General features: G+C 39.1%; 2 protein-coding genes across 2 annotated transcripts in view; both read right to left on the bottom strand.

The window, feature by feature from the left end:
* APBB1IP (amyloid beta precursor protein binding family B member 1 interacting protein) overlaps positions 1-22,512 on the bottom strand; it is an 86,667-nt gene that overhangs the window by 62,298 nt on the left and 1,857 nt on the right. The gene's annotated exons all lie outside the window — the stretch shown is intronic.
* Positions 10,642-11,144, bottom strand: LOC112319622 (large ribosomal subunit protein uL23-like). The gene is made up of 2 exons (XM_053923481.1): positions 11,039-11,144; positions 10,642-10,952 (listed from the first exon to the last, which is right to left on the bottom strand). Exons 1-2 carry the CDS (start codon positions 11,142-11,144, stop codon positions 10,642-10,644), a joined length of 417 nt encoding a protein of 138 aa, XP_053779456.1.

Here is a 22,512-nt window from a genome sequence, read left to right as displayed (position 1 = left end):
ATCTTGGCCATCACTGGAGTAATGAGGACTAGGCATGTCCACTGAGGCTTGGGAATCGGCACTAGGTAGAACATATAATCCAGGCTTTGCTTAGAAAGCATAGCCACCCGGGAGCTGAGTCTACCACCACAGGCAGCCACTGAAGTGCTGGGTCTTCTCTAATACTCCTCTAGACTGATGGTTTGTTTTGAGTTGGTTCTAACTGCAGAATATAGGTTGCTGCAGAACATCAGAAAACCTTGAAACCAAAAGCAAAAACAAAGGCAACATATTTCTTCAATTCAAAAACATATTTTTACATTTTAATGCTTCTGAAATCATGATTCATCCAGCAGAATATGAAATTTGGCTACCACCAACAGATCAGGTTTGATGTACTTTTTAATGGCCAAACTGAGCAGAGCAGAAAAGGTGTGTATTCATGTAATTGTCGTTTGAGTTACCTATACTGGTAGTAGAACACACAGTTCAACTTAATTTGAATTTGGATCCCAAATCGTCATTTAAAAAGCGTTCAGAAAGATTTATGATGATGCAGCACTGAAACACGAAGTTACTGTCTGAGGAAGACTGCCGTTCCCACACCAGGACACACAGGTCATGGCCCCAGAAACTGCCGAAGCTCTGATGGTAGTTTTCAAAGTCGAAAGGAAGTGGTAGGGCGTATTTGTGCATCGTGAGGAATTGTCTTTTAGGTACCAAACGCCTACCTATCAAATGCTTTTAACTGGAATTCAAGAGAAGTTGTTTAATTTCCATCCATACTTAAGACAGTATAGAAAAATGAGTCTTTCTTATTTTTCAAAATAAGTCTTTCAGAACAAACAAGAAATATAGAAAGTTCATAACTTTCTTTGATAAGCCTAACAATTATATTGCAAACTCCAAACACTTTAAGGAACAAGACTCTGTGAAGTGTCCTGAAATGCCCTGCACATCCCAGATTCTTCATTTGGAATCTTTAGATTTGCAGTTTGAAGAAGCAAAGACTCACATTTCAATTGTAACACTAACATGAAGTGACATATAACTCCACAAAACTGTATGCTACATCCTAAAATGTTTCTGAACACTGAATGCAGCATCCCCCACTCCACAAAGAAAATGTTAATGTATTAATCAATGAACTATGATAACAATGTTGAATGTTGTAAAGATGAGAACTGAAAACTGACCTTTGCCCTTGACCACACAGAAGTCGCTGGTCATCTCTGGAGGAACACTGAGAGTGGTAGCCAAACAGACTTCTTCAGAAGCAAGTGGGAAATACAGATAAGAACACAGCAACGTTCCTGAGAAGGTGGGGTCCATGGATATTGTAAAATGCTTCCCTCTCTATCATTTGGAATTCTTCCAAAGTCATTTTCATGGCTCCAAGCATCTTTAATGCGGATGCATTGCACCATCATTTAATCAGTTCTCTATTACTGGAAACTTATAGTTTGCTTTTCCTTTCAAGACATGATGGTATGAGCCAGATGTTTTCATTTACAGAAAAAGTACATGCAGTGTGGCTTAAGGATAAAGCTGGAAATATCAACCAATTCTTGCCTTTCTGTGGGGTGAAGCACTTTCTGTTTCTGTATCTTGGTCAATGTTCTGCACTTGGCACCAAAATGCCCAAGGATTGGGTGAAGGTCAAGTGTGATAAAGACTGCATTAGTGAGCTCAAGCAGTGTGAGTCCCATTTATTTCTCTGTATTTGCAAATACTTATAGCCATATCTACGACTGTTCATGTGTCCAATATCTACGAGGGTGAACCCTGCCATGCCAAAAATTTATATCAGAAAAACTTGAGGTGCATTTAAAAATTATCAGGGGCAACCCAGGTTTAATTCTTTGTCTATTTCTTCTAGTAAATTTTCTCTCTTCTCACTCAAATATGCTACTGACAATACTTTTCACTCTCATATATTGAAGCATGAGAGGAACTGAATTTTTACTCCCCCACATTCAGGATGATTCACCTCTTAAAATAAAACAAAAACATCTATATTTTCTTCCAAAATCATCTTCCATAAGGAGCTGAGGTGCAGTGTGGTGGGATTCTATTTTGTGTGCATTTCCCTCATGGCATGTGGGCCCACCTAGGTGAACCTCGGGCTGGGGGACCACTGAGCCGCACAGAACAGACAAGACCCTCCCACAAGCACACAGAGTTGAACAGAGTCTAGTGCCACTTGTCGGCTCTGTAGCCTTGGGCAAGCTACTTAACTTCTCTGTTTTCCTCCTCTCGTGTTTGAAAAAAGTGTGATAATAAGCTTCCTCATGGGGTCAAAGTGAGAACTCTAAAAATTAATACATGTGAAATGCACAGAACAGGGCCTGGCCTAGATCACAGAGCTCAGTAAGTATGGGTCTGAATACCATGAAGCAATGGAAGCTGCAGCCATTTTTCTAGCCTCCAGGAAGCCTGGGAATCCCATGTGCAAGGACACAGGCTGAGAGCAGACAGTCCCATCATGGTTTCAGAGAGGAGAGTGATGGTGAATACAGAATGCCATGGTATGGGAGTCCGCAATCTCCTGACCTGGATCCACCCTCCCGCCCCACCCTCTTTCCCACCAGGAAAAGCACATGGCTTGGGTGCAGGGATGTTCTTGGTTGTGTCTGGTGGGGTAGGGAGGTCATAAATTTAAAGAAAGGGGAGAGAATTAAAAAAATAGACTGTATCTTTAGAGACCCTAAAGAAACCAAGAACACGGGTTTGTTTCGTGGGTAACACTGGAACCGTCCGGAATAACTGCTGCGTCCATGCTAATTGCACAGCGATCAAAAGAGGAAGGCAGAGCTGCCACCTCAGGAAAGGCGAAAGTGAAGCCACAACAAGAATGACATGTAACTTGCAGGGACAGCATCAGTGCTGTAGCTGGGAGTCGCAGGTGGTACAGTCGGAATGACTGTAGTCCTTGGCACAGGACAGTCATGTCTGAGGTTCACGTGAGGCATGCTCAGGACTCCAGGAGCGAGCCAGGGAGGGCTCTGAGCTGGGTCTGCACACATGCCCGCCCTTGAGGGTGGTAGGTAATAACCGGATTTCCCGATTGCTGCCTTCAGGTTGGCATAACCTGGAGAAGCGGGTGACACACAAACATACACATAGCGATCACTTGTTTCTTTTCACCTAATCTCATTAGCATACACAGTGACGTTTCCCTTGTGAATTCATTCATTCATTAGCTCGAGAAGCATTTATGGGATGCAAATTCTCTGCTGGACTCTCTGGTAATTGCTAGAATCCATCCCTTGCAAATTTGTTAAATGAATGAAGGTGGCATCTAGAGAGGATGACTGACATGAAAATAATATTCTAAAGCAATAACGTGAAAGACATAAATTAAATAGTAGGGGATCCGAGAAGAGAGACAATTACTTCCCTGGGTGAGTTGTTACTTTCGGCAGCCTGAGAAGACAGTGGGATGGATAGTAGAAAGGAGCAAGAGCATGCACTCCCTTTCTGAAAGATTTGGGTTCAGCTCTGCATTTACTCTGGCGTGGTGCTGGGAAACTTCCATGGCCTTAATAGCTTCAGTTTCTAAATCTATAACGTGGGAACATTTTGCTGGGGTTTAGTAAGGATTAAATATGATAATGTGTGCAAACGGTTTACCAAGTGTCTGATACATGTTAAGTGCTCAGTAAGTGGTAACAGTGGTTGTATTGTCTTGTCCTTGTTTCGTCAGTACACGCGTCTCACAAGAAGGCCAAAGCTGACCTGTGGATTTGGTTCTGCGTTTCTGCCGCAGCAGTGTGGGGCCCTCAGATGGGTAGTAGCAGCATCGCCCAGATGCTCTGTAATGCAAATTCTTGAGGCCCACTCCAAAATGACTGAATCAGAAACTTTGGGGGCAGGCAGCAATGCGTGTTTTAACACACCTTTCATGTGATTCTATTGTTTGAGAGCCACTGCTGTATGAGTAGATGGCAAAGTCCAAATAAATAAATAAGGCCCTACAAGGCAGAAAGTGGAGGGATTATGAGAACCAGAACCCGTAGCCCAAATAAAAATGGCTTGCAAGGACACAAGGAAAGAAGGCACTTGCCATACCTTCCATTATCTCAATGTTAAAAATGCATTAGAAATTATCATGTTTTTTATTGTTTAAGGGAAAAGAATGAAAAAGAACGTGGTGTTCACCCGTAGATATTGAGGAATCAAACTCATTTTTACCATTAATGTTCCTGCCCTGGGCACTGCACAACCTCTTGAAGCAAATATTTACACAATTCCTGAAGGATTATGAAGCACTACATTTCCTTATTCATTACAAAAAGCATATCCACAGTATAATAATGATAATGACGATAATTATTGGCCTCCAATTCTTTGACACTTTCCCCATTGAAACATGTGGTCTATGTCCCCTCTCTTGAATCTGAACAGGCTGTGACTTCTTTGATGGAAGGCGGTATGATGGAAGTGGCACTGTATGGCTTTGGAGGGTAGGCCCACCCCCCAGGCCTCTTATAACTTCCTTCAGACATTCCTTCTAAGTTGTGACAACGTCGTGACAAGCCTGAGCCACCGGGCTGGGCCACAGGAGGCCCTCCAGTCGCCTGTCCCTGCCCAGCCCAGCAGCCAGGCAGGTGAGTGAAAATCTCTCCAGAGGAGCCTAGTGTCTGGCTGTGTGGGGTCACCCCCAGCAGTTCAATCTTCCCAGCTGAGATCACAGACATTGTGGAGCTGAGACAGCTTGCCCTGTGGTAGCCGGTTGCAATCCCTGACACAAGATGTCTGACCATGATAAAGTGCCCGTTTTTTAGCACTAAGTTTGGTGTGGTGTGTTATGCAGCAGTAGAGAAACGGAATAAATCATCACAGTAAGTATCATTTCTGAAACTGTCCATGTGGCGAGCACTATGCCATGCTTTACGTGCTGCGCCTCTCATCCTTTCAACTGCTCTGCAAAATAGTGTGTGTCGTCCCCATTTGCAAGTGAAGAAGTGGAGTCTCTATGACAAGTATGATTCATGCAAGGGCACACATCTGGTAAGTGACAAGTTCATGTCAAAATTCTGTGCATAAAAAAAAGCCCAAATGTCAGTTATTAGCCACCTAAAGATGAGAAGAAAGAGATGGCAAAAACGAAAAATTAATGACAAGATTATACTATTTTTTTAATTTAAAAAGGTTAATGCTTTTTCTATGGAGAATTTAAACCTTGTATCTACTTATCAGAATTAAAATAGTTAATCCATTAATTATAATTAGTTATATCATTATAATATATACTAATGTCAGGATTAATAATTTGATTTAATTTCTTTGGCCATAATTATGAGATGTTTGTCATGAAAATTACAGAAATTTGTGTCCCTGATAAGGCCAACTAGGTAAAAATTAACTTGTCTACAGAGCATCACTAACAGCCAACTAGTAAATATCTGAGCACATTTATGAAGCAAAAGGTGCTTATCAGTTTAGTGGACTCCGATAATATTAAGTGGCTCTACATGAATTTTTCCAATTTCTTTGTGAAAGATATTTACACAATTATCCTACGGGTATTATTTTTATACATGGCAAATGAGAGCATTTTAATTTAATTATATATATATATTTTTTTTTCCACACGGCCTACATATGATTACAACCAGTCAATAGCTACTGCATTTTAAACTTCTTACAGCTACGAGAAAGCACAAGCGTAGCACGGAGATAATGTACTTGAAAACACAAAGTGCTCCAGAGTCCTCTGTTAGTAACATTTAGCCTCCTGAACCAATTCTCTGTTTAATTCCTGTATCAAGAACATAAAAACAGTAAATAAGGAACTTGGAATTACCATTGATCATCATTCAAATGGTACTTGCTAGGGTCCTGCTCTATCATCAAAACACTTATTTGGTGTGAATGTGATAACTGAATGAGTCAAATCTGAGTTCAAGGCTAACAACTGCATGACCTTGAGCAACTTACTCAACCTTGTGGAGCTCCAACTTTTTCATCTGTAAAATGGGGATAAGAAAATCTTACTCATAAAAATTTTGTGAGGACTGAATTAGCATAGTCAGACCCTGGCGCACCGATGGGGACATAGCAGTGCTTGCATGTAGGTATATTTGACATACACTGAAAACCTCTGATCCCAAACGGTGGGAAGTGCATGCTCTTAAAATTCCAGTGAAATGACTCTAACAGTCTGGAAAGACTATGACAGTCTGAAAAGCAAGAAGGATGGCGTTACTAGACAGAAATTTTGAGGAGTTTCTGGAAGACATTAAGGAGAAGGGACTCTGAAGACTGAATAACTAGAGCTGAGGAAACAGTAGTCCAATATGGGCCTACAGGGGGGCTGCTAAAGATCTAACCAAGAAAAACACCCAAGGTCAGGGTCAGCAAGGATGAGAATATGGGGACACTCAATTGGAAGAGGGATTATTTAAAAGACTGACTGCTCTGGGCCATTTGACTTTTCTGGCACGAGGAGCAATGAAATGCCACAATTGCCCCCAGTCTGAAATCAGCAAGAACGCTTGCCTTAAATAATGTGGCCAATGTCTCACTGGTTCCTAGGGTGGGTCTTGAGCTCCCCAACATAAGTAGAGCACTGCCTGGAAATTTTGGGCCTCAACAGGCAGACCCCAATCTAACCAGCCAACTATCCAATCAATCAATTAATTAGAAGGGAGTGGGAAGAGGAACCCCACACTAAGAACTCTCAAGTGCTCCACCTCCAGCACAAAGCTTTGCTGATCTCAGCAAATAGCACTCAAGCAGGGCTGAAACGTACATGTCTGATTGTTATCCAAACTCTAGGGGAAAGCTGCCTGTCTATTAAGTTCCACATTCATCTACAGAACCCTACAGTTAGCCTCCTAGTCAACAAGGAGGCTTGCCACAGCTGCCACGTAAGTGCAAACCACATTACTGTATTATTCTAGTCCTTCAACTAAAATTATGAACCACTTACCAAGGATTATGAAATACTTGAGGGAATTTGAGGAAAAACAAGAGCATGCGAGCATCAAGACTCAGAACCAGAATACTGACACCTGAGAAAAAAGAGTTGATGAAAAAATAGAAAAAGGGTTTTTAAGGAATTTCAACTGATGTCTTCAGAGAAATTTAAGATGACATAATGAGAATAGGTTGCTATTAAAAAATCAGAAATTAAGAAAACAATATCACTCATAAACATAGATGCAAAATTATCAAATAAAATTTTAGAAAATTATTTCGAGTATATTAAAAATAATATATAATAACTAGGAATACAAGAACAGCTCACTAGTAGGAAACAGTAATTCACTACATTAAATAATAAATGATAGCTCATATGATCATCTTAAGGTAAGGTGAATAGGAAGCTGGTAAAATCCAATATCCATTCCTGATAAAAACCTCTCAGAAACCAACGGCAAATATTATTCTAATTGCAAAACACAGAAAATGTTCCCAATAAAGTCAGACACAAGCCAGAGAGTCTCATCATCATTGCTATTATCTATGTTTGTTCAGGTGGTCTTAGAAAACAAAAGTCCGGAAAAAAGATCTCAAATTTATAGATAGTCTATGGCAGGATTTGGCAAACATTTTCTATAAAGGGCCAGATAGTAAATATTTTAGGGTTCATAGGTCAAGTGGTCTCTGTCACAGCCACTGCAGTCTGTTGTAGGGAAGTAATTGCTACAGGTAAATACGTAAATAAGAATGGCTAGTATCGATAAAACTTTACAAAAGCACCACAGTGGATTTGGCACATCAGCAATAAGGAAAAGACAAAGTTAGCATAATATGTGGGTGATATAATTGTCTACATAGAAAATTTAAGAGAGTGAAGTGAGTAGAATTAATAAGATGGCTGATGTAAGGTAAATATGTTTATTCAAAACAATGACATTTCTATACATCCAGCAATGAATGTTAGAAAACAGCATGGCCAAAAGATCAAATTTACAACAGCAACAAAAGGTGTGAGAAATATAGAAACACTAATGAGTAATTTTCCAGTTCTAGGTAGAGACGACTATCTGGCGTAAAGGTAGACTTGAGCAAGGGGAGAGACCACCGTGTCACTAGAAGGAAATGTTCATGTGGAGAAGATGCCACTTTCTCCCGAGATGGAGACAAAACTTTTTGCAATTCCAATTACACCCCAAATGGATAAAATAACCAAACAAAGAAAAGCTGACAAACTGATTTCTACACTTCACCTGAGAAAAAATGTTATTTTTAAATAATAACAAAAAATTTATTTTAAAGAAAAAATATTTTGGTACTTTACAGTTTGCACAGATTAACCAATGGAAAAGAACAGAGATTTCAGAATTGAAATTTAATATATGAAAAAGTTGGCAGTTAATCAGTAGAAAATAATACATTATTTAATATATGATATCCAGACAACTGGCTATTCTTTGGAAAAAATGAAATCCAATCCCCATCATACACAAAATAAATTCAAGTTTGATTAAGAACCTAAGCGTAACAGTAAAACTATAAGAATAATAGAAGAAAAAAGTTTTTCTTTCTTCCCTCCCTCCCTTTCCTTCTTTATAATTTTGTGGTAGATACTACTAACCAGCTGTATCTGACCCCAGCTGTATTTGACCCCTTTCTCCCAGTTTCTTGTATGATGTGTTCTCTTAGTACAGATGCTGAAAATCCAGAAATGAAATTTCCCACACTCCCTTGCAGTTAGGTTTTTTCCTGTAATCCAGCCAAGGAGACACAGTGATGGGAGACCTATGAGCAATGTGAGGTGAGAGCTCCATGCAGAGAAACAGAATCTTCCAGGGGCAGCTGTCCTGTCCCTGTTAGATTGAGGAGTGGGAGTTGGCTGGAACAGTCCTAAAGGCATGGTTGGGTGTTGCTCCTGGCTGTGTTATTCCTGACTGTTAACATCAGACCTAACTCTCTGGTCTTCCCAGTGTTGTAGGCAGCCATATGACTGATGATAAACTCCTTCCTGCTTAATTTAGATTCTGTTTTCTTTTTCTGTTTTTTAAAGTTGAGGTATAATTGACATTAACATTATATTAGTTTCAGGTGTACACTATGATGATACAATATTTGTATATAATGCGAAATGATTATCACAATGTCTAGTTAACATCTGTCACAATACATAGTTAGCACTTTTCTTGTAATGAGAACTTTTAAAATTGACTCATCCTGTTTTCTGATCAGGACAAGTAGTGAGTTTTCCAAGCATGACCTAAAATCCAGGAGCTTTAAAAGACCCTCCTTTATATTCATTTGTTCATCAATAAATATTTATTAAATATCTAAATATCAAGGAAATGTTCTTTCTCTTTTGTTCACTAATTCAACCTTTGGGAATTTAATTCAAGGGAATTTATAAACTGCGAAAGAACTCCATATGCCTGAAGATGGAACTGCAGCATTACCGGAAATTATTAATTTTTTAAAATCCTCACCCAAGGACATGCTCATTAATTTTAGAGAGAGAGGAAAGGGGTGGGGAGAGCAATGAGAGATGAGAGAGAAACGTCAATCAGTTGCAACCTTTTGGTGCTTTGGTGCACGTGATAATGCTCCAACAACTGAGCCACCTGGCCCAAGCAAGAAATTAAAAACAATCTAAATATCTAACAAGTGTGGGAAGAGTTAATTCCTATATGTAAACAATGGTTTTCTTGTTACCATTAAAAATGATGGCTATGAAGACTATAATAACACTTATGTAATATAATAGGATAAAAATAATTTATACTGTAATATTATAACATAAGAAAGCAAGCGTCACAATTGGCTTCAAGTCCATAGAAGTGACTTAAAAGGCATGAGAGCAAAATGAGGTATAGACATATTTTGTATATATATTTTAAAATTGAGATAATTGACATCTAACATTGTGTGTGTTGAAGGTGAACAATGTGTTGATTTGATACATTTATATATTGTAATATAAATACCACCACAGTGCTAGCTAACACCTCTACCATGACAAATAATTTTCATTTCTCTCTTTTTTGTGGTGAGTACAAGTAAGATGTTGTCTCTTAGCAACTTTGAAGTTTATAACCCAATATTGTAAACCATAGTCATTACACTGTGGATTAGAGCTCCAGGACTTATTTATCTATTAGTTGCAAGTTTGTCCCTTAAACAACATCTGCCTAACTCCCCCACCCTGCAGCTCACGGCAATCACCATTCTACTCTCTGTTTCAGGAATTCTTTTTTTTAGATTCTAAATATCAGTGACATCATACAGTTTTTGTCTTTCTCTGTTTGACGTATCTCACTTAGCATAATGCCCTCAAGGTCCATCCATGCTGTTGCAAATGGCAGGCTTTCCTTCTTTCTCATAATTGTATAATATTCCACTGTATGTATGTGTGTGTATATATATATATACACAGACATATACATATATACAATCACATCTCTTTTTTTTTGCAGCGTAAAATTTTTTTTATTTAGAATTAGCCAGCTGGTCCTGGCCAGTTGTCTCAGTTGGATGGGCGTCGTCCTGCAAACCAAAGGGTTACGGGTTCCATTCCAGGTCAGGGCACATCCCTGGGTTGTGGGTTTGGTCCCAAGTCTGGGCATGTGCAGGAGACAGCTGATTGATGTTTCTGTCCCTCTGTTTCTCCCCCGCTTCCCCTTTCTCTAAAACTAATAAAAGAAAAAAATCAAAAAAAGAAAGAATTAGCCAGCTGGACTCAGTTTAGATGATTCCAATTTTATTGGCAACATCCAAAGCATCATAGGCGAGAGCCATTTGAAAATATGCCTTCTTCCCTCCATCAGGCCTGATCAGGGTGTTGACCTGGGCCACGTCAATGTCACGGAGCTTCTTCACAGCCTGGCTGATGTGGTGCTTGTTGGCCTTGGCATCCACAATGAATACAATTGTACTGGTGTCTTCTATCTTCTCCGTGGCTGACTCGGTGGTCAGGGGGAACTGGGTGATGGCATAGCAACAAGCTCGTTTCTCCTGGGGACTCTCTTCTGAGAATATCTGGGCTGCCTTCAGAGCTGTGGTGTGTTCAGCTCTCAGAAGGTGGGTGATTGCAGATCTTTTCTTTGTGTCTGTGGACCCATTTCAGAACTGCTTTCTTTGCCTTCCAAAGCTTTTACTTTGGCTTTGGTTGTTTTTTTGTGGGGGTAGGGTCTTCCTTCTTTGCTTTCAGTGCCATCTTCATGAAAAGCCACATCTTCGTTATCCATTCATCCACTGATGGACACTTGGGTTGTTTCCATGTCTTGGCTATTGTGAATAATGCTGCCGTGAATAGGGGAGCATAGATTTCTCCCCTATAGATTTTAAGACCCTTTCATTTCCTTTGAATATATATCTAGAAGTAGAATTGCTGGGTCATGTGGAGGCTCTATTTTTAGTTTTTGGAGGAACCTCCATACTGTTTTCCATAGTGACTGAACTAACTCAAATTCTCACTAATAGTGCACGAGGATTCCTTTTTTCTGTTACCTTGTCAACACACGTTATCTCTTATCTTCTTGATGAAAACTTTCTAATAGGAATGAAGTGAGATATCATCGTGGTTTTGATTTGCATTTCCTGCATGATTAGTGATGTTGAGCACCTTTTCACGTATCTGTTGGTCATTTGCATGTCTAATTTGGAAAAATGTGTATTTGGATCCTCTGTGCATTTTTTAATCAAAGTGCTTTTTTGTTATTGAGTGGAGTAAGTTCTTTATACATTTTAGATATTAACTCTATATCTGATACATGATTTGCAAATATTTTCTCCCACTGGTTGCCTTTTTTATTAAGTTCTACTGTGAGGGCTTCTCACCAAGAGGGGAAAAGAGGCTCTTCTCCACCACACTCAGTTGTGACTTTACTCTCCAAAGCACTGCTGGGGATCAGTTTGAAATGGAGGAGGATTTGCAGTGGAAAGTGCATTGCAATAGTTCCTTGTCTTTCTTGCCTAGACTCTGAAGTTCTTAGTGGAAAGAAAATGCAAACTAAAATGTATCCTTCATGTGTTATTTCTGACTGACAAATTTTATGATGACTATTTTATTGTAAAATTGGTAATTTATTTGCTTCTTTTTTTTTGTTATTATGCTCAGTAACTTTCCAGGGAGAGTTTTTCTTACCATCAGCTAATTATTTTCTTTTTCTTTTAAAAATATTTTATTTACTTATTTTTAGAGAGAGGGGAAGGGAGGGAGAAGGAGAGGAAGAGAAACATGGATGTGAGAAACCAGATTGGTTGCCTCTCGCACACGCCCCAATCGGGGACTGAACCCGCACCCAGGCATGTGTCCTGACCAGCAATTGAACAGGCGACCTTTTGCCCTGTGGAGCAATGCCCAACCAACTGAGCCACAAGGGTCAGGCCTAGTTATTTTCTTTATTTTTCTTGAGGCAACTACTGCAATTAAGAATTTAGCATTATTTGTGTTGGTTCAGAACTGATTCATCATTAAACTTTATAGCCAAGAACATATTCTTTTATTTCTGCAAATTCTTTTGAAGGTTAAATCAATGTCTTACAAAAAATAATGATGAAACTTTGGTTTACAAAATTATGACCTTAGCAATGGTAGTACACTTCCTCTTTATATTGTACTGACTAATGGAAGAAAAAAATAAAAATATTATATAAGATTTGAGTAAAAATTAATGCTTATCTCATAAGCTATTGGTTAAAAACTAGTCATATACAGGAAAATCTCAATAAATTCTCTAAAAGAGAAATTGTATAGGCTACATCCTCTAACCAAAGTATAATGAAAATAGAAATTAATAATAAAAGATTAAATAAATTAAAAATCCTTAAGGGTAAAGCATTTTCCTAACAATTTAGGGATCAGAGAAGAGAATCTCAAAAGAAGAATTTCAAACTATCTAAAAAATAACTACAATGAAAGCTGCATGTACACATACATAATTTAACCAGGGTTAAATTCAGAGGAAATTTGGGGGAAATAAGAAGAAACTTCCACAATGACAATAATTAAAGCAGAACAGTAACAGTGTAGGAATAAAGTGAACAATAATGTCACATGGAATGCAGAAGTATATTCAAGAACATCGAAGAATTCAGTCCTTAATAATCTTAACAATCTAGCACATAAAATGAAATACAGTTATAATTTTTTTGGTTAGCATATTATAAAGTCCTTGTTTTGTACCTACTTTACCACTTATCTCTGGAGTAAAGGTGGCCAAAAATTTCCCATTTCATAAAAATGACTTGATCATTTCAGCTGTGACCCAGATTATCTCTGGGGTATTTCTGGGGTATCTCTGATTTCTATTACCCCTATTCCTATTATCTTGTCTCTGAAGACATTGAATGAAGCAGAAGCATCTTACTTATTTATGTCTTCATTTCTCTCTTCACTTTAAGCCCTGCATGTAGACTTTACATGATCTGCAGGGCATTTCCAAAGGTGGTCCCATTAGAGGTTCAACCGCAACGTGACCCCATTCCAGCTCCCTCTTCTCTGCCCCATCTCCAGTTCCCCTGGATTGCCAATACAGGCTTTGGTGCAGCAAGATCCAAGCCAGAGGTTATCGTGGGAACAGAGGAGAAAGTCAGCACAGAAGGACCTGGGTGAAAATCAGATCCTGGGGAAGGAGTGGAACAAACAGTACAGTAAAGTGTGGCCTGGACTGGGTGTCGGGGCAGAGGACACCCAGTCATATAAAAGAGCACCAGAATTGTGAAATTAAAACAGACGCCCCACATTAGGAAGTGGGAAAGCAGATGAGACAAAGGCAAAAACAGAGCAGGAGAAGAAACACCATTAGCGTGGGCTAACTTAATAGCTGTGGGTGTTTGTGATGACCAGACTCAGCCTTGATTCTAAAGGGAGATGGTGAGACACGACCAGCCCTCTCCCCAGATAACAACCTCCCTCCTTTCCCGAACCATCTTGGACTATAGCCTGATTAGCTCCCCAGTCATCCTTCTCCCGGACTCCAGAGCACTTGCTAACTTGGTTCCTGTAGTCCCCAAGCTGATCAGTCAGTGTGTCATGTCAATTCAGCCTTTCTAATGCCTTTGAACTTGTATCATTCTTTCCATATCTACCACCCTAGTTTGGCTCTTCCACAGGTCTTACCAGGACTCTGCCTTCTGCTTGCCATTTATTTCCATACTTCTAGTCTTTCCCTCTTCAACGCAGTGTCTATAATGCCACCAGTTTTCTTTCTAAAACCCAGTTCTGTTCTTATCTTTTCAAATAGCAAAACTTTGCAGTGGTTCTCTACTGTCTGTAGAATATAATCTAAACCCTTTAATGTACAGGGCTTTTAAATTCATCCACAGTCCAAGCCAATCACCCTCCCCCAAGTTCGTCTTTTAGGCATAGCCTTGGCCTCCCCATAAAACCTACTCTGCTGTTATAACTACAGTTTTTTTAATAATCCCCTGACACAACAAATGCTCTCACTTAATGTACTGAAGCCAGAGCACAGATTATTTCTAATGCAGCTTTTCATCTTCCCAGTGATTACAGCATCACCTTGAACACAGGTCCTGTACTCCATAGTTAAAAAATAGCTTTATTAAGATATGATTCACTTAACACACAACTCACCCACTGAAAGCGTGTAATGCAATGGTTTTTAGTATATTCACAGGGTTGTGCAACCATCACCAACAATCGAATTTTAGAACATTTTCTTCTCCCCTACAAGAAACCCCATACACTTTAGACAGTCACTTGTCATTCACCCCACCCCTCCCCAGGACTAAGAAACTATCACTCTACTTTCTCTTTATATAAATTTGCCTGTTCTGGACATTTCTGATAAATGGAATCATACGATATGTGATTTTTTGTAGGTGACTTCTTTCACTTGGCATAATGTTTTCTTTATTTTATATAATCATTATTATATTTTTTCCATTACCATTTAGTCCCGTCACACCCGGTCCCCCCAGCAAGTTCTCCCACTCTAATGTGCATCAGCATGCCATTTCTTTTTACCGCTGAGCACTTCACTGAACTGAAACATCACATTTGATGATGTGTTCATCAGGTGGTGGATGCTGGAGCTGCTTCCACATTTCAGCCAGTAGGAATTATGCTGCTATAAATATTTGTGTACAAGACTTTGCACATATATGTTTTCCTTTCTCTTGGAGTTCCTAGGGGTGGAACTGCTGGGCTATATGTTTATATTTAACTTTTGAAGAACTGCTAGACTTTTTCCAAAGCTATGGAGAGATTTTCACATTCTACCAGCAGTATATGAGGGTTCAAGTTTCTCCACTGTCTCATCTGTACCTGTGTCTGTCATTTGGATGATAAGCATCCTAGTGAGTGTGAAGTTCTCACTGTGGTTTTGATTTGCATTTCTTTTACGTCTAATGATGCTGAGCATCTTTTCATGTGCTTATTGTTCATTTCCATACCTTGTTCAGAGAAAAGTCTACTCAGATCCATTTCCAAGTGTTAAAAGGGATTATATATTATATTTTATATAATTATACATTGTTATATCTTTAAAATATATTGTTATGTTGTTGGTACAATAGAGGTTTTTCAATATTCTGGGTGCAAGTCCCTTATCAGATATATGCTTTGAAGATTAAATCCTCTCTCCCATTCTGCACACTGTTTTTAGTCTTTATACTTTCTGGATGGCATTGTTTGTAGCCCAAAAGTTTTAAAGTTGAGTATAATCTAATTTATATATTTCTTTTCTTTTTCTGATTGTGTATTTGGTATTATATCTAAGAAACTATCATTTCATCCAAAGTCATTAAGATCTACTCCTATCCTTTCTTCCAACAGTTTTACCCTTTTAGCTCTTACATTTAGGTCCACGATCCATTTTGAGTTAGTTTTGTGTAGTGTGAGTCATTATTTTTTAATGGGTGCTATTGAGAGCAGAGTGTTTTATACCTAAAGGACACCCCCCCCAATGCATATTCAATCATAATGTGCTCATTGCGTCACTTGCAAAAATGTACATGTCAGTGAACCAGGCACCCTGGTAAAAATAAAAAGAAACTGTAGCAGCAAGTACTGTACTACTGTATCCAGGAGCAACCCAAATGGATTTTGGGTACATTGATGATTGCTTCCTGCAAAGAACTGACTCCACCAAAACTGGTTTAGATCCATAGAAAGATTATTGATTAGCCTCGCAGGAACATTAATCCTTGGCTTAAAACACACACACACCAAACTAAAACCAAACAAAATAAAAAAACCCCCAAACCTCAAGAAGTGCCCCCTGAGGCCATTTCCAAGAGTGATCAGGGTCTGTCCTGTAGCCCCTGGTCACCTCATCATCAAAGCAATAGACACAGGTATGGATGAGGCTGTGGAGAAATTTATACCTCAACTTTCTTAGTTCTCAGCATAATGCCAAGGTTAGCACTAGAAGCCCATATATGCTGGGTCATATTAATATGTATTAGCATCTACATTAGAATAAGAATAGGAGTTATAAATATGGAACAATTACTGCAGGTCAGACACCTACAGTAGCATCTCATTTAATTCTCAAAACAATCTTATAATGTGGTGACATTATTGTATTTTAATTGTATTGTATTGTAATTATATAGGTTATCAAACTCAGGCCCAGAAAAGTTAAATAATCTGTGTGAGTTCATGCAAGTGGTGGACTGGACTGTCCAGGTCTAACTCAAAAGCCAGCTCCACACTGACTTCTGAAAATGTGGATTGTGGTTATGAAGAGATGGGACGTGGCAGCTGCTTTGCTCATCATACTGCCGTTACAGTGTCAGTATGTGCAGATCTAATATACACGGTTCTGTCTGTCTTTCATACCACACTGTGAGTTCAGGCCCGGAATCTTGTATTTTCACCAAACTGTGGGACACATATCATGTACTCAGCAAACATACAGAGCTGCTGAGTGATCTTGGGCAAGTTAGTCAACCCCTCTGTCGGTTTCACTTCCTCAGCTGTGAAATGGCAATGAAAATAGTCCCTACATCAGAGAATGAGATGGTGTCTGTAAAGTGCTTAGTAGAGTGGCTGGCACATAAAAAGTGATATTAGTGATACTACTCTCAGGTATTATTGTACTCATCATCATTATTATTTTTATTACTATATTAATCCTCTAAAATACCAGTGGAGACAAATGTCAGTCACTTATTCACACACGCACACACACACACACACATCCCCAAGTCCACACCTGGATAATTACTTGCGTTTCTGTGTCAGTAGGCAGCGGGTTGGACTACCATTTTCCTGTAGGCCAGGCACATTTTTTAAAGACTAAGCCAAGTGGGAAGGACATCCATAAGGAGTGTTTCTAGGACAGAGATTTTTAACCGTTCTGAACAAGACAGGGATGGCATCAGTGTCCCTGAGACTTTTCAGACCGTACCCACAGCACCTCCAGCTCCACATTCCAAACCTTATCATTACCCGTCTCTCCCAGAAGAGAGGTGCATTTCTGGAGTTGAGAACCACTGCAAAGAGAGTTGCTGTTGATGGGGGTATGTTACTCGTCTTAACTAGCAGGCGAAAAAAAAAGAGTGGGCAGCCACTGTGGCCTAGAGCAACAGATCACACTCTGCAGGATGTGGGTGCATCACTTACAGCTGCACCGTTTGTTTCCCCTCTTTTTCAGTGCCTGTTATTATTAGGTGGAATCCAACAACTGCGGAGAGGGAAGAAGGAATGGTAAGAAAAGTAAGCAATGACACCTTGAGGTTGTCTATTTCTGTTGCTAGAAGGCCAATAAAGCATTCTGGGTATATAGGTTTAAACACAAATTAACATTGGGTTCCAGCAACAGGTCCCATACTGATAGAAAATGCTGTTCCCTTCAACTTAATTCATAATTCATCTAATATCTTCCAACAAGCTGAAGAGTCAACACACAGTCAGGACACAGTATTTGTGCCATGATTGAGAGCTGTGCCCTCCAGTTAGACAGCCAGGTGTGGCTGTTGAAAGCTTGAACTGCGGCTCGTCCAAACTGAGATGTTACAAATGTAAAACACGGTAGGTTTGGGAGACTTAGGCCACAGGTGGCAAACACAAGGCCCTCGGGCCGAATCCAGCCCTCTACCTCGTTTCATCTGGCTTGGCACCGTGTTTCTACCTGGTGGCAGCACTGAGCTCTCACTTAACTGTTAAGGAGGAGTTACATTTACACAGTCCCAAAATTACATTCGGCCCTTTGAAGGCAACCTCGAGGCTGATGTGGCCCCTGGTGAAAATGAGTTTGACACCCCTGACTTAGTCCAAAAAAAAAAAAGAAAGGAAGACAAGTGGTCATCAGTAATTTTAATATTATTTTAATATTAAATTTAATGTAATTTACTATAATTAATATTAATTAAATGACCATTTTAGATATATATTAAATAAGGTTTATCACTAAATTTGAAGTCACTTGTTTCTTTTTACTGTTTCTAATGTGGCTTCTTGAAAATGTAAAGTTATCTATTATAATAATTCCTATTGGAGAGTGCTGGTCTAGAGCACTACAGTTCTGTTACTACAAGTGCCTAAGCATTTGACTGAAAGCTCACTGGGGTGACTGTACCATATGAATATAATCTGAATATTACTAACCAGGTGTTAAATCAGAATTTCCCATATCCTTTCCCATTGCGCTTTGTGCTCCAGTACTGCTACACTATTTTACACATGTGCGTCAAAGAGCCTCTTGGTCACCCCCATACAATGCCTTCCCTGTAACCACTCTCCTCACCATATTATTTCTGTACCTATCGCTGCACAGGACACATTGTAATGTGTTCATCTGCAGCCTTGTCTCTCCCACTAGATGACAATTCTATCATCCCAGGTGTTCAAGGCCAAAAGCTTTGACTCCTTATTCCTCACATTTTCTGCCAGAAAATCCTATTGGTTCTACCTTCAAAATATATGCCAATTCCCAAAGCTTCCTGATAGGCTCCTTGCTCTCATCCTTGCTCCTTCCAGTTTATTCTCCAGCAGTCAGAGGAAGCCTTGTAAGTGTCAGACAGATTAGGTTTACTCCTCTTCTCAGAATCTTGCGATGGTCCCTCAATTTCACTCGGAGTGAAAGCTAAGGGTTTTTAAATGGCCTACAAGACCCTATGTGACCTTACCACCCTCTTCACCCTCTTCTGACCTCTACTCCAGCAACATCTGCTGTTTCTCTCTCCCTGTTCATTTACCTCTAGCCACATGGGCCTTTGTGTTCCTTGAGTATACCAAGTGTCCCCCTTCCATACAGCCTTGGCACTGGCTGTTCCCTGTGCTTGGAATACTGTTCCCTCAGATAGCCTCTTAAATCCTTTAACCCTTTGCTCAAATCTTATCTTCTCAATGAGGCCAAGCCTTACCAACCTCTATAATACTGTAACTTTACTTTGCTCAACTTTGTCTTTTTTTTAATCCTTAGCTGAAGAGATGTTTGTTGATTTCTTTTTTTAGAGAGAGAAGAAGGGAGAGAGAGAGTTGGGGGAAGAGGAAGAGGAAGAGGAGGAGGAGGAGGAGAGGGGGGGAGAGAGAGAGAGACAGATAAATATTGATGTGAGAAACATTGATTGCCCTCTATATGCGCCCTGACCGGGGATCGAACCTGCAAACTTTTGGTAACGGGATGATGCCCCAACCACCAGGCTTCTCTATTCATGAAGTATATAAATGTCTAATCGATATATTATACACCTGAAACTAATATAGCACTTTTCACTTACTGATATCTGTATTATTTACTCATTTATTGTGGTATTGATTACTGTCTGTGTCTCCTTGCCAGAATATAAGCTCCACAAATGCAGAGATCTTTGTCTCTTCTGTTCACCACCGTGTCCCAAGCACCTAGAATAGTACTTGGCAAATATCTTTGAAATGATCAAATTGTTTTTAAAGTAGACACAATTGTAATTGTATCTAAGTAATATGGAAAAATCGGTAGTTCCTAAATTCCATATTCTTTATTACACTTAAAAGTTACAGTTAACTACCGATGAGTCTTGGTCACTTCATTAATGACTAACATACTACTGAACTAAGTATTTCCATGGGAAGCAGAGACTGTAACTTCCGTTTCCCAAGGACCAATGTCCTCTCATTTCCAGTCTGAGGTCTCTGCAATCACATGTGCGTGCTTTCTGAATGCTTTCGATAAACCAGCACATTCAGCCCAATGATTATGTCTTGAGAAAACCATCTCACTGAGGAGTCTGTGATATGAGATCAAATCAGAAAGATCTCCAGCAGAATTAGAAAAAAAAAATTATGCTCACTGCATCAGTGATTTAATCAAACTTGCAAGGTATCAAGATGGATTAGAATATAATAAAGATAAAAATGAAAATACATTGTCACTGCCAAAGAAGATTATTTTTTTCAAAAGACACATATAAAGATAATGACTTCACAATTGACTATACTATCTTGTTTTCTCACCAAGAAGAACCTAATAAGGTAAAAACTAACAAGGCAAGTTCTTGGCCTTCCCTTAGCCTCCCTTCTCGGACCCCATTGTGATGGAAGGTTCTGATACGTGCAGTCTCAGCACAGATGCTGGTCACATGTAGGACTGTAGCTGCCCAGTGATGTCTCCCCGATAGACTCGAGGTGCACTGAGGAAAGGCCCGGTGTTTTTTCACCTTTTAAGCCCTCGTCCCCGGTATCGCACATCCAGATCTAGCATCAGACTGGCTGGGTTCAAAGGTCAACTGTGCTCTGACATTCCGTGTAATCTTACCCTTTCTTTGCTTTCATTCGCTCAATGGTGAAAGTGGAAGCACAATAATAGTATAGGCCCAGGATGTGAAGGTTGATGAAATGACACATCTACATTAGTTAGCACAGGGTCTGGTACAGAATATAAGCTACAATTATTATTCATAATTACCGTTTGGTGATAAAGAGGAAACTGAGTTGACAAAGAAGAAAGAAAACAGCTCTTCTGAGTCTTAATGATTCAAGTGCATAGTCAATGCTGATGAAATATTTGGAAATCGAGTCATGAATTCAAGCTTCGGAGAATGTACTGAGAAGGTGCGGTGCTTCCGAGTGGCTGGACACTTCTGCCCGCTCATGCTTCAGGGTCGGTACCAACCGGGTCAGCTGGCCTTGTGACATTTTCATGGTACAGCCCAGAGGTGGAACTGACCCAGTATCTATCCGCTGCACAAATACTTTTGGATTTGGAGTCCTGTCTATGGTGCCAGGAATTTGGCTAGGCAATAGGCATGCAGGGGTGGCAGGTCACATCCTCTAGTCCCTAGAAGCTGTCCTCAGGCCCTGACTTGTCACACATCTCATGTACAATCTAGCTTCTTAAACTGTTTGTAGGTCATTAAATGCCATACCTTAGTGCTGCTATTCTTTCTTCTCAAGGGAAATCTAATTGTTACTTTTCCAAATACATAGTATTTTCCTCTAAAGGCATGTTTCTCAAAATAATTATAACTTTAACATATATAAAGATTACTATACAATCAGTGTACCAATGCCTTAAATCCTGGCATTTACCATGTACTCAAATCTATAATAAATGCTTAAAGTTCAAGTTACTACTTGCCAGTTAGGATGACAGGACTGATATAAAATACATACATATCTTCACACTAAAATATTAATTATGCTCAGAAGACTTCTATTTTGAGGCAAGAATTACTAAGATCATTCTATTGTTTATAAAATAAACTCATGAGCTTCTATAAAATTGCTTTTGGTGTGATAGACTGTAAAGTGCAAACTGTGTTACAAGATTTGTGGAATCACTAAAAGGTGTTAGGTATAAAAATAATTAAAACAGAATCAAAGAGGATTAGAAGTAAATGAAAATAATAATGCTTTTTGAAAGGAGGATAGTTTAAAGAAATTTAAGGTGGCATATTAAACACAGGCATGGATACAAATGAATTTTATAAATTGCTCATTCAAAGAATAATATGAAAATATCTAGACCTTTTTATTTATAAGTGAAAAAAGGCAAAAAAAGTGGGTAATTAATATACATTCCTAGGATATAAAAATATAAAAATTTAATAGACATTACATCATTTAGTAAGTATTGTGGCTAGGATTTAAAGTAACTAAATCATAAAGTAATCCATGTTACGGTTATATTTCTTGAGAAATAACAATTGAAGAATTTTGAAATCTAACATTGACCTGCCCAAACTTGGCACATCAGCTAAGTTTTTCAACAACTATAGGCCAGAAATTGACTCTGTTTTTAGAGAAACAAAAGCATTGATATTTCAGAATCTAACAAAATTTGTTATAATTATTACCTCCATTCTTTCTGGTTAATGATCAGCAATTCTAACTTTGTTGGCATTCTAGACGGAACAAATTCAAAGCATGATAGCAATTTCTTAATTGCTATTTTAATGACAGATATAACGTAGTCCAATGATCTCACTGTACTGGTAAAATGTCTCAGGGACAGAAAGGTTAGAACAACTTAATCAAGGTCATCCTTGTTCTAGTTAAAGGCAGACATGAACCCAACTTTCCCAAATACTCAGAAAAGACACCAATAACAATACTGTGAAAATAGTTAAGTACTGAAAGTCTTAACATGACGTTAAATTTCTTAGACCTTTCATGACACATTGAGCAGACAGGAAATACCATCTGGAAAACGTGACATA

This window comes from Desmodus rotundus, chromosome 4 (genome assembly GCF_022682495.2).
Source record: "Desmodus rotundus isolate HL8 chromosome 4, HLdesRot8A.1, whole genome shotgun sequence".
Classification (NCBI taxonomy): Eukaryota; Metazoa; Chordata; class Mammalia; order Chiroptera; family Phyllostomidae; genus Desmodus; species Desmodus rotundus.
The sequence above is the reverse complement of the archived record's forward strand: the minus strand, read 5'-3'. Positions and strand labels throughout refer to the sequence as shown.

Bases quoted from the DNA above. Each gene is read 5' to 3' on its own strand.
- LOC112319622 (XM_053923481.1), bottom strand. From the start codon at position 11,144: ATGGATAACGAAGATGTGGCTTTTCATGAAGATGGCACTGAAAGCAAA. The intron at 10,953-11,038 runs GCAAAGAAAGCA...AACACACCACAG, and splicing joins CAAAGTAAAAGCTTTGGAAG to CTCTGAAGGCAGCCCAGATA.